The sequence below is a fragment of the Temnothorax americanus genome, unplaced genomic scaffold, assembly GCF_048541705.1.
Source record: "Temnothorax americanus isolate GAGA-0224 unplaced genomic scaffold, ASM4854170v1 Scaffold41, whole genome shotgun sequence".
In the NCBI taxonomy this organism is placed as follows: domain Eukaryota; kingdom Metazoa; phylum Arthropoda; class Insecta; order Hymenoptera; family Formicidae; genus Temnothorax; species Temnothorax americanus.
In genome coordinates this window covers 1,249,854-1,277,325 of record NW_027509559.1, presented here as the reverse complement: position 1 = coordinate 1,277,325, position 27,472 = coordinate 1,249,854, and the positions used below count along the sequence as shown (strand labels likewise).

Below are 27,472 nucleotides of genomic sequence, written 5' to 3'. Positions count from 1 at the left end.
ACGTCCGCACGATTGCGGTCCATTCTGGTTAACGGAACTAATGTAAAGCGCATTGCATGAGAAAGGATGCGAATAACTTATTTAACGATCCAACTCACGAGCGAATAATAGTAAGTTTTTGCTTTAATCACCGAAATATATACCACAAATTTACATTAGTTACTTAAGAATTTTTGCCAATTTCAGGAAATATTACCGTCGAAAGGTATCATCAGGAATAAATTATCGAATGTGTGCTTGACTCTTTCTATCCAGCTAAAAAAAAATCATGTTAGAATATTAAACTAATATAATAATGACATATAATAGAATCGTAACTATAAAAACAGTTTGTAAAGAAATGAGCATTAGTGTTTGACCGCAATTCCTATAAGATCAAATCGCCTAAGTCAAGATATGATTCCAAAGTTTTTAAGTTGAGAATAGCACTAAAGGTTGTATTCCATCCCCTCATTTCGTCCGTAACGTATCTGGTCCAATTTAAATTCCGAGTAAGACCACAGCGCGGAAAGCCCAAAGGACCTAATATAATTCTGGAATACAAGGGGCACCCGGTATGTCTGGGATCTAACTTGCATACATTTGCCAAATAGGCACGTTAACATTAAGAATAGCGTTTGCATGCTTTCCCGTAACAAAAAGAACGAATATATTTCTCGTCAAATACATTATGCAATGTTGAAGTGTTACTACGTATGTTATAACTTTACTGCGAGTCTATTTACACTATGGAAATATCTCTTATTTCAGATAATTGATTGTAATAAATCTCGTAATAAAAGTACAATTAAACATCATTGAACAGATAAGTACATGTATAAACCGCAATAATGTAACAACACATGCCTTAAAGCAAAACAAAATTTTGTTTTGATTAGTAATTTTTCAATGTTACATATCGATCAGATCTGCAATACAAATTACGATTTTGAGCATGTTCAAGTGAATTTTGTAGCTGTGTACAGTTTTAGAAAATTACCGTTTTAATACAAGTCACGTTTCTCAATCAAATATATATAAAAATCATCTATCAAAGTGTTATTCAATTCACGTGTACGATAATTGGTATATTATATAAAAATCATAATTATAGTAAACGTGTGGTGAAAGTCTGTAAATCGTGTTGAAAGTTTTGTAGCATATACGGTTGCTAATTATGGTTGTTATCGAAATGTATCTCTATTACGCAAAGTTAATTTGACGCAGTCGTTCTACGCAAGCATCCTCTTTATTCCGTACGTACCAACACGATCTATATCTTCTTGCGTGTAGTAGTGATGCATCGTTGCTGCTGGGTCGGCTTGCGGTAGCAATTGAATCACACGGGCGACAGTTTATGGCCGTACGATGATCATCACGACCAATACAGCGGTCACTTTACTCTGCTATTACTCACTTCCATCTCAAACAGTCGCGCAGGCCACCCATTCGCCACTTCCGGCACGGTATTGTTCCTACAAGTTTGGCTGTGCGCAGATTCACGTATAGACGTGTGTGCACGCGTGTACAGGCGTACGATGCCTGATCCTTCCCCGTGCGCGATGATACCCTTTCGAAAATGGCGGAATCCACGTGAACGCGGGACAAGGTCGATGTCCGTAAGAGAGAGAACGCGACGAATATAACGCGATCGTCCGAGCGTGCACTTGACAAGAAAAAGCTCACTGTATGCGCGAATTCGGGCACGGGCGTTCACCTCTCGCATTTCGCGCCATGATTTAGCGCTCTGATTGCAAGCGTGACTACGAGGACTCCTGTGCTCGAAGATTAACGCGTTAAATTTCGTAAATTTTGTTGTTTTCTTTATCTCTATGATCACTAAGAAATCATATAAATTTCTGTATCCAGAAAGTCTATGAATATCTCACAACGTATGATGGTTCATCGAGTCTTCCGCATTATGTGACGTGGAAGCACGAGGAATGATGGTTTCTCGCACAATTATGGCACTTGTCGATGTCTCGCTGAGACGTCGACCCGATTCAAGGTTATGACAGAGGGACAATTGGTCCAGAAGATAGCGCCAACGGCTCGTCACGAAGGAAACGTCGATGATGCGGTGCAATTCTCTTCGGAAGAAACGGAGAGTGCGTCTCACGTCTCACCCTTGACCGACGTACCTCACGCACTGCACCCTCTCCCGCCCACTCGTGTTCCTTTCCGTTTTTTTTACCGGCCCAACAAAATCAACAACAATGGGGACACGGAGTAAAACGACAAGCCCGATAACATTGTGGCACAACGCTCCTCCGCAAGCCGATTCTGCGCAGAGTGTCGGTCGCACATTCGGAGAGGCCGACAGCAGCCACGCTACACGAAGAGGATGTCGGCGACCGTGGCGCCATCCGCGACGGGAGGGGCGTCGGTGGTCGGCGCGAGGGTGGCACGCCGACTGCCACCCCCGCGACATCCCATCCGCCGCCACCTCTGCCCTGTCCCCTCGCTCTTGTTCTTCTCTCGCTCTCGCACCATCGTACTCCCGCCGCTCCCGCAACCCCATCGACCGTCTTCCCCGCCGTCGTACCCGCGCATCCCCCTGCCGCCACCTTGCACCCTCCGTTCCCTCTCGCTATCCCGCTCGCTCTATCGTGGCAGCCACCACCGGCTGCGGTATCGATTGGCCCAGTTGTCCCTCGTCAGAGCACGGCAGTTGCTCCAACATCCGAACACGGCCCACCACCGCCTTCTTCGCCTTCATAGCCATCTTCACCTGCCGCCCCCTTTCCTATCTCCTGAACCACCTTCGCGTTCATCTCTTTTTCGGCGCGCGGTGATACAAATTGCAAAAAGGTATTTCACGCTACTGTGATGCGGCAAGTTGGTAATGGGCAAATTTTTACGACTATCACTTCCACCGTTGATCAGGGTGGCACATTTTTTTATCGTAAAGGAGGAACGATTGTATTCGCAAAAAGAGACTTGGTATGACGGTAGTCAACAATAAAGGACGATAGATTGGATTAACGGCTCATCGATTGTTTGGATAGCGGAAGGGATGTTTTTATGACGTCGCGAGAACGTAGTATTGATTAACTTCGTGTGGATGATCCCCGAAACTGATAAGAAAATAAGATTAAAAAGCTGCTTCTCCGTAATCCTGTTATCATTAGGGAGGAGCAAAAATTTATGTGATCAATCCAATACCTAGATCCTGGAATAATGTTATTCTTGCTTCCCCGCAACCATCCGAACAGAAAAAAACGAAAATATATCTATATATGGGATGCTGCTGGCTTTAAGATACTTATGGCTAAGATGTTTGGACTTAATTAGCAAGAGATTCTTAAATTCTGGAGTTTTAATTTATGATTATATATATATATAATACAGTTTTAAATTAGGCAATGATTAAGATAGAGATATGTAAATAAAGCTTGGGTCAATCTGTACTTTTCGATATCGAGCGAACGGTAAGAAGGTAAACGAGGTGCCACCACGGAAATACGGGCGAACAAGGCAATGTTCGTCGGCGGTCGTGAGTAGAGCGTGGCGGAAAACAGGGGCGAGTATAAACGACAAAGGAGACAGGCATTATTATATGGCGAGGCTCTGAATGCATGACAATGCCAGGCGAGGCGCTCTCTCTCTCTCTCTCTCTCTCTCTCTCTCTCTCTCTCTCTTTCTCTCTTCGTCTCCCTCATCTCCGCGACCTCTTTGTCTCCCGGTCGCGCTCCCGGTTACTCCCGCGGGCGCCGCTCAAGCATCGCCGCGGGACCATCGTTTCACAATGCTACGCTAACAAGGTCAGCAATTAATGAATCGTTGGCAATGCGCCGCCAGAAAAATATACGCGCGCATCCAATGGGACCGGCGTATCATTAAGAAGGTGGTACGTCGGGGTATGCCGTTTCATGGATCGGCGCTTCGGATGTTCCGACATTAGCAATCAGCGGCCTTTGAAAGACTTCGCGAGACTGAATACAGATACGAAAACTGTGCACGCAGCTCAAAGTTACTTCGTTTATTTCAGTATATATCTGAAAGAGAGATTACGCTGTAATTTGTGCGCGGGATAATTAGCAACCTGGTGGTACGAGTTCTAATTAGAGTGTTGATCGCAGAAAAATAATTGGCATTAATATTATACACAAGATGTCGGAATCAACAGACGTGATGCGAAATTGAAACAATCAGGTATCACTTTTCCGTTTTCATCGCGTAATTTTTGCATTGGCGAATAACGTGAAAAGCAACGCGTCAGTAACTGAATATTCTTTTTATAGCCTGTTCATACATTGCTATTATCTGTTCCACGCCAGATGTTTTTTTCGTGAAATAGTTTCACATTTTCGAGGCAGTAATCCACGAATGAAACTGTCAACGTTAATTCGTTAAAGCTTCGACTTTATTTTTTTATTTTCCGATCATGAACGGGATATGATATATTTTCTTGGCACGAACAAGGCTTATGAACAAAGTTTTTCGTTCAACAATCATTTTACAAATAACATAGAAGAACTGTAATGAAACTTATCGCTGGATATGTTCAACCTCATTTGAGATATGATAACGTGGGACGGGTGCGTCTTACTTTTTTCAGATTCACCGCGTCGAAAAATTAAAAGAAACGGTAAACGTTCTCTCTCTGGACGAGATAGAAAGCTAGTAACCAACTATCGAGAAAATCGTAGAATTTTCCCTCAGGAGTGCCGCGTTCAAGAAAAGTATATACCTCGAGGGCTCTTACAACGCACTTTTATAGAACGTAACGGCGAGCATCGGTGGGCGGTAAGGTCGAGTTTTAACCTTCTCAATCTTCAGATTGCTTAGCTGCTTTAGTCGAAGCACTTTTTAGCCAATCACGCAATAGCACTCCTTGCATTCACTGAGTTCCTCCAGTATTTACGGCAGATTGATCGAAAATTCTTTCTTATTTTTATAGCAAGCCGTGATTTTTAAAATGAACCGCATAATAATTTATGATTTAACTCATTCACACAATTTTTCTTATATGTTATAATATCCGAGTATTTGAATGTTATTGATCGTAGAGTAAGTTGGGTGATTCTGCTGAAACAAATGTTGATTTCGTTGTACAGTCTAGTGCGGCTGGACGATTCTGAAGAGGTTTGAATGATGAATCCAATATCATCCTGGGTTGGATCGTGGCAGAAGCGAAATACACCCCCGGGACAGAAACCGTTTCCCTAAAATAGACCAATGAGCCGTCCCTGCTCCACATACATCAGGGACTCTGGGGCCGCGGCATGTGTGCGCGCAGCGGAGCAATGCATCATACGTTACAGATTGGTTTCACGTAAAAGAACGCCTATATAATGGTGTGGATGTTTGATGCCAAAGAGGGAAATGGTTGGAAAATAACGAAAGTAAAGCGTCAGCTATCCATTGTCGCGCATTGTGTCCCATTCGCGCGATTTTTTATCGCTTCGCAGCTCCGCGCTTTCATGACCTAAAATCGGCCCGCCTAAAAACGACCGACGCGGAAACTTGAAATCCCGGTTTACATTTTTTGAAAAACGCTTGCTCCCGTGACCTCCTACAAACGTCGTTTTTCCTCGTTAATTTTACGTAATGCAGCACAACATATTATACAACGAGACAGAGAAATATATATAGATAATATTTAGTATAATAAAAACGCAAGTTGGACATTATTTAGAATGAGAGGACATTAGCGTGGCATTAGCGTGACTTTTAAATATGATGTTAAATAAGTGACACACAGTGAATAGTGAATAGCGTGTCGTCGCTTCACCACAGCCGCGTTTCTTCGCGCTATAATGTTTGCAAAGATATGCGCCCTCGGAAAGCGACCCCCGTCGGCGAACGCCGAGAGAAGTACACAGTCACTAATTACAAGGGACACGAAATTACATAACTTTCACGAGGTTGTATATTCTAATTTGGCGGATCGTTAAAAGTCGGTCGGCTTATGCATATTCATCAGACATTTTTTAACGACCGTCCCCTCCCCCTCCCCCTTCCCCCTCCCACGGCCAAATCCAGAAGAAGCTACTTCGTATGTCGCACGCTCTAATGACCGTTTTATAAATTAATGACGGGTGCGCGACGTCATTTCACGGTTGATGGCGATATTACGGCCGGACTATAATACGTCTACGCGGCACCTGCAATTAACGCGCGCGGCATTGTTGCACATCGATGGACGTAAATAAACGCGGTAGTATACATATGTAAACGTTTCTCGTTATGGCCTACTCGTGGAAGCTTGCGCACGTGTAATTACCACCGTACACGTCATTTGTTATACACGACTTAACGATGGCAAATTGTGTCTTCCCGGTCCCTTCTTTATATTTTCTCGCTCGACCGCGGTAATGGATCTTCTCCGTAAAGAGAAAGAATTTATCTTACAATTCCGCGGAAATATACTCCGTATTTTATTAATTACGTTAAAATAGACAAGAAACTATTATAGACATTTGAAAATAATTCTTACAATTTCATAAATTAAATAATGCATGATTAAATTACAGAGTAAAAATTTTTATATTATTCATTTGAAGAAACAGAAACCTCAACGATTTCTCGACGTTGAAAATATATCCTGTGAACTAAAGATTAAGTGATTTCAACATCCTCTATGAAGATAACTACTATTCTCCTATCTATTATTATATATCCTATCGTGCCAGTCAATGTAGCTCTAATCGGACGGAGGATACCGTTTATCGCGTTATCGTGCTAGCGCCGGTCGACCTAAACAGCGTTTCAGCCTGCAATTTTCCGTGAATACACCATTGACCGGCGACCGAGCGAAAATATCCGGGTTATAAAATCCACGACAAGCAATCCGCCGGCTGAGGCTTTGCCGACAATCAAATTTTCCGGCGAGGGTCACGCTGAGTTGATATAGGGCTGATTAAATCAAGAGATCGAAACTTTAAGGCGGGCCGTGGTCATTTAATTTTACCGAACCGGAAAGGTTCTCAGGTGGACCCGGCAGCCAGCGCTCGTAACATCGACAGCGTTGTCGATGAAAAGTTCTTTCCAAAGACAGAAGCGAAAAGTGGGCGAAGGGGCAAAGGACGAGAGCGCATCCACCGAATCACAAATGAGTTACGAGACTCGATTAAGCATCTTCTAGATGCATTATTAAGGAGCGGAAGAGCAAAACAAGGAGTAAGAGAAAGGGAAAAAGGGAAAAAAGGAGAGAGGGAGAGAGAAAGAGAAAGAGAGAGAGAGAGAGAGAGAGAAAGAGAAGGGAAGAGCTAAGCTAGCTAGGGGCAACTAATGGGTTGTAACTATAGTATGTCCGGATTATATCTTCTCGGTCAAGCCGGTACAAGCCACTATACGTAGAAACCTCTAGTGGATGGGTGCGAGGAAGATGGAGAATACAACAAGGAACGATGAGAGTGGCGAGCCATCAGATAGATAGAGAGAGAAAGAAAGCGCGCGCGCGAGAGAGAGCGCGAGAGAGAGAGTGAGAGAGAGAAAGAGAGAGAGAGAGAGAGAGAGACGAGAGATGAGAAGCGAAGAGAGAAGAGAGAGAGAGAGCGCGAGAGAGAGAGTGAGAGAGAGAAAGAGAGAGAGAGAGAGAAAAAAAGAGAAAGAGGGAGAAAGAGAGAGAGAGAGAGAGAGAACGCAAATGGGGTGTGAGAGAGAACGGAGAGAGGACGGGGAGAGAGGCTTAACTCGGGACTTTATGAATGCCCGACTGCAGCGCAGGAGTTCAGGTAAGATAAGGGCTTTCTGCACCCTCTTCATCCCACTGCCTCAGGGGCTACCGTGTCTATGCCTCTCCCTTCGTCTCGTCGAAAACGCTACATCGCCACCAAATCCGGGCAACGGTTTCCCGGGCACGCAGCTACTCCCTCGCCTATACTCACGTTCCGACCGCTTAACGCCAGATTTCGTAACTTCTGCCACGAGACAGAAGCCTCATTAATATTCGAACGGCGATCTTTCATCGTACCGATGCTACCATGATCTCGATATGATGCAAAGTTCCGGCATCATCGTAATGAAAACGACTCTTCAAATGCATAACGTGCTATCCGTTAATCAAAACCTTCTTTAACCAGAAATCGTTTCATATTCTTATAAAATTGTATAAGTTGGCATATCTCAAAATTACAAATAGAAGTAATACAAGAAGCTCTTAATAAATCGTTTCTATATAAGAATCTTCTATATAAGAATCTTTCTCTCTCTCTCGATCACATCTTACTACCTATCGATAGAAACGAGGTCATGGTAAGAACACGATTGGAGTTTAGAAACCTAAGACACATTGTAATATTGCACGAACAATTCAGATCAACGTTATAGGCGAACTTAGAAAAGGATTGGCAAAACAGTTCATCGTCCAATCCGTTTCATTTCGCGCGAGAGTACCTATAACCTGGAGGATAGGTCAGCTCGCGAAGGAAAAGAGCGCGCGAGTGCCTCCAGAGGAAAGGCAAGATTTCAATTTCATGGCGAGCAAGGAGCCCATTGAAGCCTTATTCCGGCGTATAAACATAAACGGCGCAAAACGATAAAAGTCGCTTGTGCCGTGTACGAAGTGCCAGGAGCAAGAGAGAGAGAAACGGTCGGAAGAAGGTCGGGAGAGAGAGAAGAGAGAAAGAGTGAGTGACTGAACAGGGGGTGGAAAAAGGGAGCGACATAGAAGAGTGTCAGCGGCCTGGCAGGTGTGAGGAAAAAGGAGTGCTCGCGTTGGAAGGAGCGAGAGTCAGTAAGAGAAAAGAAGATCCGTCGGGGTGGGTTCGCGAGCGAAATATATTTCCCGGCGGGACACGAATTACCGTGGAAACGAGAAAAATAATGAAACTCGTTCTGAAATCTGTTAAAGTGAATATTATTTAAATCTGCCGGCGTAACCGGGATATCGCGTGAGCAATTACACCTGGAAGCTGGAAGAGAGAGAGCACGTTGGAAGATGATACTAACGCCGCTAACTACCATACATTTTCGTCGTCAGTATCGATGTTTTTCAGAACACCATATGGCGTTAGTGATAGCAGAGTAGTATTGGCGGTACGCAACGATATCAATATTACTATTCTACTGGTGTTGGGGTTTGTAAGAGAGAACTACTACCATGAACACCACTACCACCGGACTCGAAGTTCACCTCGTCAACTCTCTGACTTCTAGCATCGGATAACCTCCGCTTGTATAGTATTATTTCAGGTATTCACAGGCGCGCGTTAGTACACCGGTCGACCGCGTGTGTGCGTACCGCCGCCCACATATTCCGTCCTGTTTCCGCATGCCCGCTCCGCTCGCCTATCTGTGTCCATGCGACCGTACAATCGGCGGCCATAAAAAGCGATAGCGGCCGACGGAATATCTGCAAAACGCTCCCGAGGTTCCTGCTTGCTTTTATTCGCTCACCCCAGCGCCGTCGACCGCTTTCCCGATGCAGTTATCTACGTGTCGCTCGTCCGATATCAGCCAAGTATAAATGTGTCCATTAGGAGAACACGTCCGATATCAGTCGAGTATAAATGTATCATTAAGAGAACTCGTGCGGCAATCCACGGAAGGTGTGTGTCTGCGATTGCGCTATTTGCGTTGCCGCGATCATGCGTTGCGGCCGACGGCAACCTGATCCGATACCTATTTCCGGACGGACGTCGAGCGATATCTTACCGCGCTCATGATCGGTTCGGCGGCCCGGATTATGCAAAATCGAATTTCAGTATGTATAGTCGCCTCGCGAAATAAGAGATAGGGTCTGTGACGCTCGCTCCGAATATAGTCGGAATATAGATGCTCCGTTTTTGCCAAAAAGTCAAGACTTTACCGAGAAAAAACAGAGTAGATTGACGTGAAATCGCGGAACGAACAAGAGATAACGAACAGAGTTAATTTTTATTTATGCCATTTCTAGATGATCGGAAGACATACTACGCATAAGTATTACTTATTCACGAACATAATTTTATTTTCGTGCAGAAACATTTTAGTGCGATATTAGAGATAGCATATTGGAATAACCGCATCGGAATAGTATATCTTGATTCATTTTGCACATTTCTATTATAAATTTAGTTCGAATGTCACACATTAATTGCAAAAGTGCAAAAGTTCACGTCAAAATGATGCCAAAGGTTTCGCGAGAAAGATATGACGGGTTAAAAATACGTCGACGCTCATAACGATGCTTCGGACATCGCTTGCGATATTATCTCTGGCACTCTCGGGAATTCCTTCTCGCCTCGGCGGGTGCCTTTTATGCCCGTAATATCGGGCGCGTGTTACGCGGTCCCGACGGCACCGTTGCAGATCGCCATTGGCCGATAACGATATTCTGTCAATGTTACGCGCGCATCGGGACGGAGTTCGAGGGTTGTCGTCATATGTGCGCCACGAAAGAGAAAGAGAGAGAACAAGAGAGAAAGGAGGGAGGGAGAGATAGAGGGATAGATGAAGGGCAGGTCGAAATCTTGATCGCGTCACATCGTCGCCGCGTCGAAATGTCCGCTACATACGACATGACAGTTATGCACCGGAGATGCCCGATGCCCTGTCATTACGCGAGGATAAATCTTTCGATGGGGCCCGCGAGGCCTCCAGATGTTCGTCGAGATCGCGTCACGGTTGGACGACTACGGTGTCGAGCATGAAACGCGACGCGATGTCAGAGCCGCGGGAGGAAGTGCGTTATCTGCGGACCGCTCTGCGCCGAATATCGGCTTGTTTGTGTTTATCCGCGTACCCGACGTGTTGACGGTAATACGGGTGGAACGATCGGTTTGGACTAGGCGAAGCTTACATTACCTAGCTAGGTTTACCCCGCATCCCGCTAATGAACCGATTAGCCGTTGCATTAGTAAGTCGATGCGATCTGACCAAGTGTCGCCCTTTGAAAACGCACGTCAATTCTCACGCAGATGAATGTCAAAAAGTCAACTGCATGCTTATAAATTTTTTTTCGCGTATTCGTGTAATTATATTCGTATTATAATTTTGTCACAGAGTATTCGATATAAATATAATATCTCGATGTACGTATTTTAATTAACTTTTCTAAGATGTATTTATTAATTAATTTCTTTTTCCATAACCCTCGCGCGTACTAATACGATATCGTTCCTAACAATATATATCTGTAGTGTGAAGTAATATTTGACCATCCCGCGATGTGCGTGACGCTCATACCGACACAAAAAAAATCTAGAATATGGCAAGACCATCCGGAAACACCAGTTACAATCCTGGCAGGCAATTTAAGAAGGTGTGGACACGTCCGCCATAACCGTACCGGATGTGCCTGGACATATGGTATGCGCACGATAAAACTAGGGTGACCAGACTTTCCTCAGTCAATCCTGAGTAAGAGTTTTCTCATTTCCTATCCTCTATATCGCTAATATTTTCGCGAAAAGCGTCGTGATACGGATAGCAATAAATAATATCGTTGTAATCCTATTTTATTTTTCTAATCTTAAATTATTTTTAGTTTTTTCTCTTAATTATCTTCGATATAATTTGCTATAATAACGTATATATTTCGGTTGTTATTTATTTGCTCGGTTCATTTGATTCATGTTATACTCAACTAGAGATGTTATAATTTTCAATTATAGTCAAAAGTTTGCATTTTCAGTCCATTAGCTAGCGTTATAATTTATTACAATGAGTTTCTCAAGTTTATTTCAGAATAGAAGATGAGTATGAATAAAATCGAAGGAAATTTCGAAGTACCTTATGTTCATACCAAGTCGGTTTGCTATGGAAGAATGAGCGGAAATGAAATTACGTTCTTTGCAAACATTCATTGAAAACACGCATTTCAAGACTCATTTTAAAACCTATTTTCCACCTCGTAACGCAAAATCCGACAAGTTACAAGCTTGTGCTTTCGGATCAAATACAGCCCGAGAAATCGCCGCCGCGCAGCGAAATTATATAACCGCCATTATTTCCTTCATTATTACAGTTTGCCGTTAAATGTCTGTTGCAAGTAGTTGTACGTTATTATTACTCTTTAACAATGTCAAAAGAAACAGTTTCGTCTAACAACCCGTGGTGTTTCCGTTTGTTCGTTTGCTATATAAAAAGCACGATGCACGAAACCAATTACGCGGAACTGAGGTTTATTTGAAATGTTATTCTCACTATACTTCGCACATATATCCTGTCTATTTGAGAGAGTTTCGCCGAAACACATATTCCTTCCACATATTGCGTGCTATATGATTTGTTCGTTTCTCCGTACAAAAGTCGCGTTTCTCAAAAAAAGCAGTTTACCGAAAAAGGCGCACGATGAATTGTAGGGTAGCAGGCGAATTACCTTCGTAAATTCAAACATCAAGAGGCTGTGGTGAACGGAGGACGAGGGGCGAAAACGAGTTCCCGTCCTCTCGCAACTGTTCTGCAATTCCGCGCGAATGTCATCGTCGGCATTGAAGGAACGGCGAATAGTCTAGGTATAAAAGAATCGCGATTATTCGCATGTTCATTAAAACGCAAACGAATTCCATGCGTCCTTCGTGCCGAACCCGAACAGTTCCGTCGTTGCGTCTCTCTCTTTTTTTTCCTTTTTCTCTTTTCTTCGTTACACGTCGCACCGTATCGGACGAATTCCGTGTAAACGATTACGTGTCACTCTCGTGGAACCGACGTCGGCGTTGCTTCTGTCGCCCGGCCGTTCTCCGTAGACTTGCAGACCAACAACGGCGTTGTTCCTTGCACGCGCGGCAATCGCTCGGTCTTGCGGATCGGTGTGTGTTGAGACTTTTTTTTTCACCCCTCGGCTTTCCAGCCTTTCCTCGTTTGTCACACGCACCGCACGACTCCACGATATAGCTTCGTTTCATTTGCAACCGCATCCATTAATACCGCTTGTTGGCGTGGCCTGTAACTCTTCTGTACCGCGCAAGAAAATCGATGTCCATCGACTGTGCCGTCGTCTCTCGGTGCTGGATTTTTCCCCAACTTCCAGTGAAACCGAGCGAATAAATTAGAATCTTGAATGGAACTCACGGCCGGTAAAGAGAAGTATGTACCTTTCAACCGGAGCGTATATTCGATATTTCTTATAAGCGATTGCATCTGCACTTATATGTGGTCAAATACATATATATAATTTTTTTCTTTTACCGCGTTGTAAATTCGTTCTAATATTCATGTAAGAACTAGTAGATAATTAAGCTTACAATCGAGATAATTAAGCTTACTAATCATTTTATATTTTATATTTTTACGTTAATATATTTAGTGATTGCGATAGAAATTGATTTACGCAAGTGCAGCAGTTTAAACAAGTTCCGGCGATTCCGGGACAATATACCTCGTATGCGTACGACTAGAAACCTTTGTCGCGATTTTGTGCCTGGTTGACAGCAATGTTCAAATGTACTGCTTTCTCTTTTTGCCGCGTACACCTTCGCCTTCTTCACGGCCATTTGTCACACCTATCGTATACGAGACCGCGATAGCTTCGTTTCATTTGCAACCGCGTCCATTAATACCGCACTCATTGTTTTCTGCCGTTCTTCGTGCGCACGCAAAAATCGATGTTTGTTGACCTCTTTCGCACGATAAGTATACAATGGGTTATGCTTTAATGATGTAAAAATGCGCGTGTTACGTCCCCCCTGTTGGTGACAAACTATTATACTTGACAGATTTCGAATCGGTTTTTTCTCAGAAGAACTTTTTGATGAGAAACTATCATTTGCCGCAACTTTTTAATTTTAGAGATTAAATATCTTGGCAAACAAACTTTAAATTAAATTTGTATTAAAGTAAAATTTAATTCCAATTAACCAAAAGATAAAATTGGTTTATGTTCTCACTTTTGACAAACCTAATTTGTCAAAACTTTTAATGTTTTATATTATATTATATTTCTAATATTTATCATTTTACTTCGCGCTGCAAAATATCGCCTTTAATTTTATTAAAATGTAATTAAGAAACAGTTCACGTCCAATAAACCTTATATATAAATCAAACGAAGGGACTGTGCGCATGACGGTTAATTACTCTCCGTTATTATGTCAGAGCATTATTTCGATCTTCGAAAAAGTTGCGACGAGTAGCAACATTACGCAATACGGTAATACAATTTGAAGATTAATGATCATCTTCGGGAGATTGGAAGAAAAAATACTTGATCATCCGCTGTCCGCCGCATACTTCGTGGTAAGTAGCAAGTTACTATCTGATTATACAATCTCCTTAATGATTAGAAGTGCTGTAAGTTTGCAACTTCGTCGTCGTCTTAAGAATGCAGCTTGTTTAAAAATTCGCGTTCCCTAGTGCATTAAAAGACTGCCTACTAACTATTAACTTCTTTACTATTCCTCCTATGATATTGTTAGGGGATATGTATACGGTATAAATAACTTATATACTTTGTTGGTTCTAACGCAAAAATGTGCAATGTGCATTTTAAAGAAAAGAAATAGTACAACATCGAGATTTTGCGTGGTTTCGTTGAACGAAATATTGCGAATGACATACGAAACTCTCCGACAAATCTCCTGATTCCCTTTTTCTTATAATCCATGTCCCTCTGCCTCTGCAATGTTCCAGAAAAAGATTATAGCCATGCGGAGCCCAGCGAAATTTATATCATACAATGCATGCATTGTGAGATTGGCGCGTCATAATAATATGCTATACGATATTATTGTCGTTATTTTATACCCGTCCTGTCGTTGTTTTATTAACTTCTGCCAATAGGAATGTATGATTTATTGAGACACGCGTTCTGTGCGATGTGTTGTAAGATAATGAATTCAAGTTGGTCGATTACTCTTGTTATAGAAAACAATCTAAAAATACTCTATGTCACACACGCGCACACACACACATTTTGACCAGCGTGCTTTATTTCATTAAAGAAACCGGTAAATTTGAGTACTACGGTATTTTGGATTTAATACATCGGTCGAAGCCGTATAGAGTAAAACGATTATCTGGGGTATCGTTTATCGAATATTCATCGAATTTATATTGCTTTCATAATGCTATTTTAACTGCACTCCATCTTTATGAATTAATAATATTATAATTGTGCTTTCCTGTGAACGTGAAGTATCGCTGATCAAAGGTGTAATCGAATAAACGTACGCTGTAATAGGCATTATTCATATGCACAAAAATATAATTGAATATAATATTATATTTCGGAAGTTGACTCCAAAAACTTGATTATTGAAACTTGCAATTTTTCTGATGTAAAATCAACGATCGCACGCTCGTTTGCGTGATAGCGCGCGCAGATCGTTTACAACACTTTACGGGTTTACAATTCGCGTCCGAACGGATGACCGTTGGCAAGTTTCATAAATAGATTACACTCACGCATTGATCCGTCATTAAGGCCCAATGAGTATTTAACGTTTCAAAGTATCGAAATGTATTTACGACAGGATTAATGCCAACCATTGCTAATCCCGATGTAATTACTGATAATACGAATCCGCTCATTTGTCACGTTACGCTTAGCGAGATGCCTATCACGTATAACTGTATTCTCAAAATCTGTATCGCAGATACGAGTTATATGACGGAGGTAATAGTGAATTGGTACGTAGATGACACATTCGGTAAATCAAATGTCAAGATCTTCTTTGTAAGCGTGCGTGCATGCGTAGGTTGTGTGTGTGTGTGTGTGTGTGCGCGTGCGCGTGTGTGTGTGACTATACAGTCTGCATGAAAGAATGGGGTCACAAAATAGGCTGCTAATATTGATTTAACTATTAAACTCATGTATTCCGTTCACTCGCCGAACTTTTATACAGCGCATGTCACGCATTAGGTATGCACGCGCAATTTCGTTTATTCTATTTTTGTATAGCTCATCCATATATTCCGGTGCCGGGAGACTTGTCATGTCACGCAACGTTATTCGTCGATACCTTATCGAGCGGATCAATCCGCTCGGGGAATGGACGTGTCGTGCGAGCTGCATTATGTAGAGCAGTCGGTGTCGTTTCGTTTCCCATCGCGGATTCGAGAAATTCCCGGCTGGTAACTATCGGGGGCGTACACGTCGATACGTAGACTTCACCGCCTCGTTGACTTTCTAAAAACTACTTCCGCGATAAGAAAAAGAGAGAGAGAGAGGGGAGGGAAAGAAAGAAAGAGAGAGAGAGAGAGAGAGAAGGATGAAAAACGGAAAGACGAGGGAGATCTCCGCGATGAAAGGCTGTCGTCAGCGAGTTTCCGGTGCATGGGTTCGAAAAGTCGGTCGTTGCTTCGCACGTAAAACCGGTCGGACAGTTCGCGAATGCGAAATATCTCTATATATAGGTATATAGATATACATACACACGTGAACCGCGAGGATGCAGGAGGAGAGATTGGGGCTGAGAGATGAAAATATGGGCGGTCATCCCCTAAACCAAACTAACCAAAGTAACGACAGCCGACGGCGGCACCGTCCATACGTCTTCTCCTAAACCGGCCCAATAAATCGAAGAAATCGATGGCTGATTGAATGGAGCGAAGTAGATTGCCGTACACTTTCTCCGTCTCTCCCTATACCTATATCTTTATCCTATCTGTTTCCTTTCTCGTTGCTAGCGCGTTGCTCTTCCCATCTTCCGCACTCAATCCGTAAATGCGTGAGCTGGTAACCGAGCCGAAATGCTATTGATGCTTACCAGTTAAACGTCGTAGAAATTGCGCGCGTATAATTCTGGTATTCTGAGACAAACACGAAGATGTTGTTGAAACTTCAAAAGAGAAAATAAAACGTAACACTTGTTTGTAAAAAACATTCTCGTAATATCTCGCGAGAGCAACTTCTTAGGTCACCGATCCCGCCGATAATTATCCGCGCTGACTGCTTTATATTTAATCGAACTTTTTAAACCGCCACGTTATCGCACAACGTCGGCAATGATTACGCGACGGCGGAGCCGCTATAATTTGAGCAGCTAAATGCGATCATAAAATGGTTTCGTGAAAATGAAGGAAGAGGATTGCTGCCATACATAATGCCGTTGATTAATGCACTCCGGCAATTTGTGTGAGTGATTAAATGTGCAGAAATAAGAAATATATTTTCAATTATAATTTTATAAATTAAAATTGTCACATACACTCAGAAACCCATTTTGTTGAATCAACTGTGTTTGGATATCCACGCAAACAAATTCTTTAGTTAATATAACAAAGTTTGCTCATATCCAAACACAGATTTAGTTGATTCGACAAAAAAATGGGTTTCTCAGTGTATATTAATATACTAATGTTCTTTTCTTATTGCACTTAATAATCGATTAATCTACTGCCACTAAAATATTTCGACAGTATTTTTAGAACTCTCTTAATTAAAAAAATTAAAATTGCACAATGTCAAATAGGACTTTAATGTAGAATTAAGTTGTATCATTAGTACTCATTTTCCTTACATATAGAGACATAATATTGTATAACGTTTACTGAAGTAATTAGTTTCTATAAAAGTTGTACTGTGATCGCTGATCCGCGAAGCGTTACTGTACATCATAAAATGGTGTTTATAGATTTATTTAGAGCAATCAATCTAATTTTAATTTCCGTTACGTATACGATAAGGGATTGTAATTATTAACATAAGGTCTCGGTGCGCGCGCGACATTTGCGAATCGAACGGAGCACAATTTCGATTGTGGGTTCCGGCACCGTAGTAGTACATTGCACGCGAAGCACCGCTTAAATAAAACAGGACGGGAGTATAATACGACGAGGGTATGTCAATGTCAACGTCTCCCTTTGGAATCGAAATTAGAAAGGGAGCGTGGAATTTTAAAGGGTTATGCTGATCGGCTGGCTCTGATCGTTCTATTGCAGTACCACGTATCGCTACTGCCGAGGACGATGGGGTGGCCTCGCATCAGTACCATGCAACGAAGGGAGATCCTTCGCGCATATCTGTTTTGGATAATGCAACAGAGGGAGGACGCACCGTGTAAACTGTAAAGTTAAGAAGATAAGTGAGAGAATCGATAGTGCCGCGCGTGAGTTAAGCGGGATTTCATGCGCGTCATATGCTCTTGCAAACAAGTCTTTTTGAATTTTCGTATTAACATAATTGATGAACTGTATAAACGTTATACCGTAATTTATACATAATTTCCTCAGTCTTCACACGGACGTTCATTAACGCGCGATTTTTCCGGAAAGCGCTGCGAATCCATTTGACAGAGATTGTTTCAGATTCACCTCTAGCTATGGATCAAAATTATATTTCTCTTCTCTACTCGGTAGTTTGCGACGCGTGCGAAATTGCGATAGAATGTATATACGGTGGAATATCGACGTGTATGCTAAATTCGCGACAGGAATTTAGTCTATTTTGTTCCTGCGTTGACTGGCTCTACAGATCGAAATTCGGCGCTAAAGATCGGCCGGCAGATGTCAATAATCTATACGTGTACGATTCAGGCTGTCCGTTTTTCACCTGAATACTAATGAGCCATTTTCGACGGTCCGCTTTCAGCGAACGAAGGTAAAACGGAATAGACGGATATGTACCTGCCATTCACGGTCTGTCGAAAGAGCAACGACGATGGCGGGAGAACGAAGTGATTACGGAACAAAAAGCCTTTTTTATATCCGTACGCGCGGAAAGTTTTTCATTAAATCGAGATTTACATTCAACGGTTATCTTGCCGCTTTTTCCTTCGTTTCAATCATATAATTACACACTCGACGATGTCGAGTGGTTTTCTTATATACTTCGATCATCATTAATATTAGAGAAACATAGCCTTGACGTTACAATTGGATTTAAATGTCACGGCGGATTTAAATTTCGTGTATCCACATCTGAATTCTCATTCGGCATTCACGATGTGTCTATATAATACCGTCTTTTATCGCTAAGCGATATATTAATAAAACGTATAATTTTATCGATAATAGATTTTAGATATGTGAAGTGCATTTTACATCATAATTAAAAAAAGAATATTTATTATGATAACCAATTCTTACAGATATATCTATATTTAAGAAAATATCAAATTTAACTTTTGAGAAAATTAATTTTTTAAATATCTCTCTTCATACTATACGATGATGACAATACGTCTGTCCATCTTGCTAAAAGTAAGTACAAAAAGTAAATATTATCTACTCCGTACACTTTAAACTTCCCATCGATATCCTTCTGGTCTCAATGTAATATTTCTAAGTTACAAAAATATATTGCAACAACGTAGCAGAGGTTGGCATTCTATAAACCGGAACGGCCAAGTTGCCCAGAGAAGAAAAGAGATAAAGCGCAAGAAGAGAGACAAGGAAAGAGACACAAATAGAAATATCGAGTCCAGATCGAGCCAAGCAGTATACGAGTTGGTTGATATTGAGAAGCAAATTGAATCTGAATGTTGTCGTAAAAGATGGATATCAGTCTGCACGTGCATCGCCCTCCCCAAATATTGTCTACCAATTCGTTACTAACTTTATTCCCGGCGTACGTTCGTTGCAGAGCTTTATCAATCTCTCTAGATGTCCGACGGGATTCACATTGCGGAGAGAGAACTTCCGGACATTATTGTAAAGAAACTGTATAGCGAGAACGTGAAATTGATGCCCTGAACAGACAAAGCTCGATTTTTATGTCATTCTCGCAATCAATCGGAGTAGACAAAATATTAGTTTTCTTCCAGTCACGTTAACTGATCTAAAATAGTTGTATACCAAATAAACAATTAATTATATTATTCAAGAAATACGATACTAAAAAATGAAGAAATTTATGATATTTAAGGAAAATTAATTGCTTCATAAATGAGGTCGAGAATTTTTGGTGCGATAGTATGAATTTTTAAACTGATTCAATTTATAAAGTCAAAAGAGTTATAATATCGTGATATAAATTCATTTTTCGTAATATTGTACCATACAGAGAATAACTGTGTCTGACAATATTTATTCGAAATTTATTGCTGCATAAATTTGAAAATGATTTTATATATCTCGCAATTTTATATTACGTACGGCATGAATACAAAATATCTTATTACAACTAATTCATTAATTACTCTTATAAACTTTGTAACATTACATTGATCACACATTCGATGCATCAATTATATATTTTATATTATTTTATGTTGCCTTTTTAATAACTATTTTATGAATCAATTTTATGAATTTCATATAGTACTGCTTTACTCAAATAATGAGGCAATTTTATTTGATGAATTATTTAATATATGCATGTTCCTAAAAGCAAATGTTACACTTTTTATTAGTAAAACAACGCATGCGTACAACAGCATAAGAAAAATGACTGAATCAAATAATCGTTTCCATAAAAATTTCAAACACATGGATTTATTTAAACGGCTTTGGTTTGGATTTAGAGTCTGTGTTGTTTCGGAGGGAACGAGTTTTCAGCGATACGATTTTTTAATGACCATTTTTACGTTGGTCTAAGCTCGGTTGTTTTGTTGTAACGTGGCTGTAACGTGCCCTGATTACACGCAAACCGCGCGTTTGCCATGTACAGATTGCTCGCTCCGGCGATAATACGCGCGCACGCTAGGAAACTGCTCGCAGAATTTTTCGGCCAACATCTGCCTCTCGTAACGCGATATTTTAACACCAAGGGATCGGCCAGGCGCGCGCTCGAAACGGTGTTGCTTCGTTAAAAGAATAGTTAGTTACCCATGCATACTTATTGTGTGCGAGGTGGATGTAAAAGAATATCGAAATGGAAAAGAATCGATTGCTGACAATGAGTGCAGAGCAAAGCGTGGCATTCGGGTAAGGATAAGTGCCCAGCTGCATCTCAAGTGCATTATTGAAGAGAGAAAAATGGAGTAGTCAAACGAATCCGTGATTAATAACGAAGGAAACGATGTTCCAATACGTATCGTATTTGTGCTCATTAATAATATAGATATCGCACGTATCTATATCATTTTTCAGATCTATCTATAAATAATATATATATAACAATATATATAATATAAATATATATTATTATATCTTCAATAATTTCCCCTCCCTCACATTTACATTTTCTTTCTTCCCTATTATTATTTTATAACGCAATTTATATCATCTCATTAAAGAGACAAGTTATTTCAAAAGTTAGCTTTCGGACTGTCAATATATGCACTTATGTATATATATATATATACATATATATATCACCTCAGTGCAAAAAATTGATCGCAGACGTCGCGTAGGAATTTTGATGAAACTTTGCACGCTTATAATGCATTTAAATGTATTCCGCGTGCCAACACGCGTTCAGTAATGTGCCGGGAAAAGGCGCGTTCCATGATGTACAAACGCGCAAAAACACGCGCACGTACGGTGACGCAATTTATTGTAACATATTTAGGGGTATACGCGGCACTCAAGCGGCCCGGCGATCGAAAAGCGGTTGCTAGGCGTCCTTTTTTTTCGTGCCGCGCTGATGTGTGCTTCCACCGAGCGAAACATCGCGGGGGTGTGTACAACTGTACAGTGCAAAGCTACCGAAAAAGAGACGAAAATTAGACTGCCTTTATTACTCACCCCTCGCGTTCGACAAATACGGATGCAAATGTAAAACTGGTTCGGGCTCAGCCAGACCGGAAACCCGTTTCATTCATATTCATCCCGCTCGCGCTCGTATCGGTGTGACGTACCTCGCGAAATTTCTTCCATCACGACAGTCACATTCAATCAACGGGGAACGTACATATCCTGGCCTGGGTCCTATCTATATACGTATGGGACGCGCACGGTACTCGCACACACATGTACGCGTATGCACGTGCGCACGTATTACGTTTTTTGTTTATGCGTAGAAAGAGGTACGGAGTTTACCGCGCGGTTGTCATCCCTCGAATATTTAGTGAAATATTTTACCCATCGTGAGATTTTTACGCATTATATCCATACCTCTCTCAGCGAGGGTGTACATTCATTTAATCATTATTATAGAGGAGGCGCAGTATTATATATGTTGCGGTGGTCGAAAATATGACTGTGTTAAACGCCACGCATTGATCTCGGTAAATTTGCTGATCGGAATTAAATTTTGCGATCTTATTCAAATCTATGTGTGATCCGAAAATCGGTAGTTGTTAAAATTATAAAATATTCGATTTGAACAAAGTTTCAATTTGAATAAATTTATTTTCGGCGGCAATAAAAAATACAAGTTATTGATATTTGCATATAAAGTTGAAAGTAAAATAAAAAAGTGTTATTCACGTAGCTAATATTAGAGAAAATGTGGAACAATTTTAATAATTATTGCAATTCAGTATTTATGAATTAATGAAAACGCGTTTTCTAATATTTTTTATTGCAAATACGATAAAACACAAAATTTTTATTAATCATCACATTTTCGTAACTAAAAATAAAATAAAGATTTTTAAAAATTTATAAAAACTTACAATATAATTAGATAAAAAATTTTTAGTAGAAATTGTATTTAATTGAAGTTATACCTACATAACCTACATGTGTTTGAATATTTTAGATTTAATCAAATACTAACTACAAGAAAGTCTTGACACAGCGCACTGTAACGTAAATATATGTTTCGTCATGTACTTGCTCTCCTGGACCATGTTTTAAATTTGATTATCCGTGTGTAAAATTGCATAAATTATCGGCAGTCTCTCCGCGAATGTTAAAAAAATTAAATCAGTGTTATTTCGAATTAGGTAAATACGACGGCCATTCACCGGAGTCCAAATGCGCATCGGGGTGTATTCTACGCTATGCTTTGCCGCCTTCGGGAGGTCTAAAAGCGAGCTTCCCTGTAATTCTCGCTGATCCAATTACGGTAACGCGGGGAATAAGTTAGCGCGCGCAGCAACGGGGAGGCGAAACAACTGTGCGATTTCTAAACAAAGCACGAACCTGGAAGCGGCCGGCACTCCGCACCGTCCATTTTTAAACCGCATCGAACCGGCTAATTCTAAGTCAAATAAAGGAGTTCGCGATGGTGTGCACTTCGACGATGGCGCTCCCCTCTTTATATATCCTTAGCGTGCACCAAAGTTTTTCCCTAATCCAAATGTTAGCTAAAGGTTACGCGGCCCGGTTCCTACGATCAACGTCATCATGTAAGCGTATATACCTACGTGCTGCAGTCAATTTACAGTCAATAATCCGACATTTATCGCGAAGAAATTTAGAAAAGAAAAAAATATGGAAAAACCCCCGATTGTGTACCACCGTACATTTCCTTCTCTTTGACAAATTGAGATTAATCGAAATATTTTGAGAACTAGGCCTCAAACTGTACTTTTGTCCAAATAGAACCATATTTTCATCAGAAAGCAATCGAGACTGTGTCCAAAAAAAAAAGCATAAAGAATTTGAAGCAGCCTATGGAATCGGTAGGCAAATTTTGAATCAGAGTGCATCCACACTCACGTGTCTCGTATATATATACAACACCCGGCTACAGCGAGCTCTGTTTTCCGACCACGTGTAATAACATGCGGGGCAAGAGAGAGCACAGCATGCAAGTCCTGCATGCGAACAAAGCGTGTAACCGCGCGCGCTACAATCTTAAGACAAATAATGCGATGCGTAACGACTATCGACGTTTGCATTTGAGAACAAAAAAAAAGGTGACGTTAAACGGTAATTAAAACCGCGGAGAATAGCGTCAAACAAATCAAGCGCTCGATAAATCCGCGGTTTGCAGCGAAATATCGAGCAACGAAGCTCGCGTATCGCGTAGAATTTATGAGAATATTCGCAACGCCACGGAGCGCGTCGCGCGTTGCCCGTTGCGATTGGAAAAGCGCAAAACTCGCGGCTCGCTGTAAACGTTCGCGCGTCGCGTCGTGTCGCGACTCCGAGCCGGAGCCGCATCTGCTCGCAATCGTCCCGGTCGCGTCATCTCTCCATCGTTTTACCACATAAATATAAATATCCATTGTTTTATATCACTCGCGGGTGGGTAACCCAATCTAACGTCGTCGTTGCCGGCGGTGTTTCGTTGCTTTTTCCGTCGCGCATACGCGGCGACGCGACGGAATGAAATGTGGGCCCGGGCACAATGAAAGAGCTCTTCGCTCAGGTTCATCTCGTCTCGCTTTTATTGCGACCCCGCGCCACGTGTAACCCTCCCCCGCGCGGTACGTGTATATGAATACGGACTTCGACGTACGTACACGGCGGTCGTAAATCCTTATAAACTTTATACCTCCTTAATCCTCGAGAATTAAGGGGCATATGTCGCGGCGGAGCGAATTGTAAAAAATTGTCGAATAATCCCCCCCCCTTCTTTGCGCGCCCTACGGTCGCGCGCGGTCCGCCCCTACGTCGGCGTCGGGGCCGTTTCCTCTATGGTCACCCTTCTTGCTCGCGTCCCGCGCCCCCGTTTCCATGGTGAACGGTGAACCTCTGTCCCCGTGCTCTCTCGCGTCACATCCGTTTTTACGGGCTTCTGCTTCGGAACGAAAACGAGAGACGAGGACGTACCTACGCATGGCGCGCGGAACGCCCTGAGAACGAACTCGATCTGAATAAAACGCAGCGTCGCTTTTTTTTTCCCTCCGCAATTTGCATTGCTATTATCCATCCGCTCATCGGAGATACGTACCGCGATCGACTCGATTACAGAGTGAATAATTTAATAGGCTATATACGGAAACTGTGTGCATACACTATATTAATCATATATTATATCCAATTTATCACTCGTGTAATCTATTACGAGTATTAATTGTGAAATTGAGAAGTCATATCGTAGGCTACAATTCGTAGCCGAATCGTAAAGCAAATATGTAAAATACGTCGTGTAACATATCGCATCAGAAAGAAAGAAAAGAGGTAAAATATTAAAAAGTGGATCGTGTGTCTCGTACCTGAATTTGTAACTTGCAATCGGCAACGGAATAACAGAACAGAATCGGCGCACACGTGTCAGACTTTCGTCACGTATGTGCAATAAACGTATCCGTCCAGACGCATTCACCTGCACACATATATACAGAACGATTGAAAGAGCGTGGATGATTACGCGTTTATTGATGCGACACGTCGCCGGTCGTTTCGCGCGACGCAGCGCGGGCGTCTCTCGACGTGTATCACAGGCGCGATGCATTCAAGACTGAAGACATCGACACAGCATCGATCCAGTCGCCTCGGTGGCTCGATGCTCTCTCGCATCGCGGGGCCGTAGGCCGTATTTCGTGGAATAATTCGGGCGACGAGTTCGCACCGCGACGCGAGCGACGAGACGCGCCGCGAAGAGAGAGAGAGAGAGAGAGAGAGAGAGAGAGAGAGAATGAGGCAGTTGATCGCGCTATATATTACGTACCCGAATCATGCAGCAAGCTCATCTCGTAGTCCTCCGTTGCTGGATCCATCTCATTCGGCACTTTCGACAACTCGTTTGTCCACGGCGTCCACGCGACTCGATCTCGGAGCGAAAAGGCGCGCGGAGTACGCGGAGGTCGCAGAGTAAGCGGCACGGTCGTCCGACATGTTGCCTGTTGCCTCCCCCTCCCCCGCGCCGCCCCCGCGCGAAGTTTTCTAGTTTCTAACCGCCGGAGTCAAAACGCACGTATACGACTCGCGCGAGCGCGCGCGCGGCCGGGCCGAGTCGAACCGTCGCGCGTCAATAGCGAGCGTCGGTAATCACGCATTAAAATAACACGGATGATCGGCTGTTTACGAGAATAATGCGTTTACGGTTATCGAAACACCCGCGACCTCGCCGCTCGGTGTGGCAGGCTGTTTCTCCCCGACTCGCGTAGTCATTTCAAACGCGTCGTGACGTTATCGCCAGATCGCCACTCGTCGCGAGGACCCGCCGCACCGCGCCACGCTTCGATGGAGCCGTCTTTTTTGTGTGCGTTGAGTGGGAGGGGGGGACACCGTGAGCCGTGTTTTCAATCTGATATCGGCCAACCGCCCTGCGTTTGGTGCACACGTTTCTCAAGATCGGAGTTGAGTATTGGAGTCCCGCGATCGCGATTCAGATTCGGAGTCGGCGGAGTCGAGCGGTGAGTGAGTGTCGTGCGTCTCGCGTTTTCGTTTTCACTCGTCTGAAGTGCGTCCGGGTGATGAGTGATGAGTGCATCGAATCGCGTCGGTAGTGAACGAGTGAACGCAACGCCGCGCGCGACGTTGCTCGCGCGACGACTTTTCGTCGAGAGATTACGAGAGGCGAATGAAGCGAACGCTGTGCGTAGCTCCGGCATTTCGAGGCCGGTAGGCGCGACCCGACGCCGATGTACAGGTTAGATTATCGCGATATCGAGGATTCGCCGCGCCCGGTGGAAAATCCGTCGTCGTTCGCGAAATTCGTGTCAATCGTGTCCCGGGAGAGCCGACAAAATGGCGGTTGACCAGTAATAATTGCGTCTTGCCTGCTGGTCGAGCGAGCCGGAGCGAGCCGGAGCGAGCCGGAGCGCGAGCGGATATTCGGAGGAATCGAGCTGCCGGCCAGGAGAAAGGCGACGATCCGATCGGTGAGTACTTTTTCGGATTTTCGTCGTTGCGACAAGTTGCAGCGTTGCGTTTATAATGATCGCACATTGGCAGATTGGCATATGCATTTTACATTGTTCTCAATGTCGTTGGTGCAAAAGGCATTACTGTATTTTTGCTCCGTTTTTATGTTTCAGTTAAAAGGTTCTATATATTTATTTGAAAAATTATATCTAGTTAGAAGGATTTTTAAATTTCTATTTTTCAATCTCGGATTTTTCTATTCGTTTTAGAACTATACTTAAATTACGTAATGTTTGAATGTTTTAAATGTTAATGGATGAAGCAACAAATTAATTCGACCCACGTTTCTATTTTTTTTTTTCACGTTTACGCAGACACGTATACGTATTGCAAACGGTGAATTAACGATTGAAATCTGTTTCAATTACCATTGGAACATGCGTGTGATTGGCAGCGAATGCTTTTTAATCTGACGTGCTTTATTCTTCGTAAATATGTACGTTAACTAATTTTATCTAATTAACCCATTAAATCCTAACAGACCCGTGTTTTTCTCTTTTAATAAAGAATTGCTCTTTCCGAAAATCTGATGGTTAGCGATGGGATGAGATATCTGAAAATAAAGATGCAAAGGTTGAAAATAGAAGTAAAAAAAGAAAATAAATAGCCTCTGCGCTTTTTTATTGACAATTATTTAACTAATAAATAATTTCGTCTTTTTGAGAAAAATAAATCAATACTTTATAACGAAAATTCTACTCAAACAGATGAAATCATTTATTAGTTGAATATTATGTCAGTAAAAAAAAAGCAGGGATTATTTACTCTTTTTACCTTCACGTTCAATCTCTTTATATTTTTCTTTTCAGATCTCATCCCATCGCCGATTAGATTTTTGGAACGAGCAACTCTTTTTACCCTTAAATAATTCTAAAATTCTAAAAATTTTTATCAGAATCCAAGTTACAACGATTTAAAACAGAAAAGCACGTAAAGGCTTCTAGAACTTAATTAATGGGTTAAAGATTCCTTACATAATGTATATTTTTCTCTATACGTTGAGTAAAATTTAAAAACGGCAGATTGTATACGATTCTGATATCCGCGATAAATATATGATGTAACAATTTCGAAAATAGTCATATCTGCGACG

At 42.1% G+C, this 27,472-nt stretch overlaps 1 protein-coding gene across 11 annotated transcripts in view; it reads right to left on the bottom strand.

The window, feature by feature from the left end:
* Ten-a (Teneurin-a transmembrane protein) overlaps positions 1 to 27,472 on the bottom strand; it is a 450,404-nt gene that overhangs the window by 179,235 nt on the left and 243,697 nt on the right. Inside the window, exon 1 of one of the 11 annotated variants that reach the window (XM_077416130.1) lies at positions 25,181 to 25,279. The exons of 9 other annotated variants lie outside the window; for them this stretch is intronic. In XM_077416130.1, the coding sequence (XP_077272256.1) occupies positions 25,181 to 25,229 (49 nt within the window). In that variant the 5' untranslated portion in view covers positions 25,230 to 25,279. Of the gene's footprint in view, positions 1 to 1,243; positions 2,266 to 25,180; positions 25,280 to 27,472 lie in introns of those variants that run through there. One more of the 11 variants, XM_077416131.1, reaches the window with a different exon arrangement.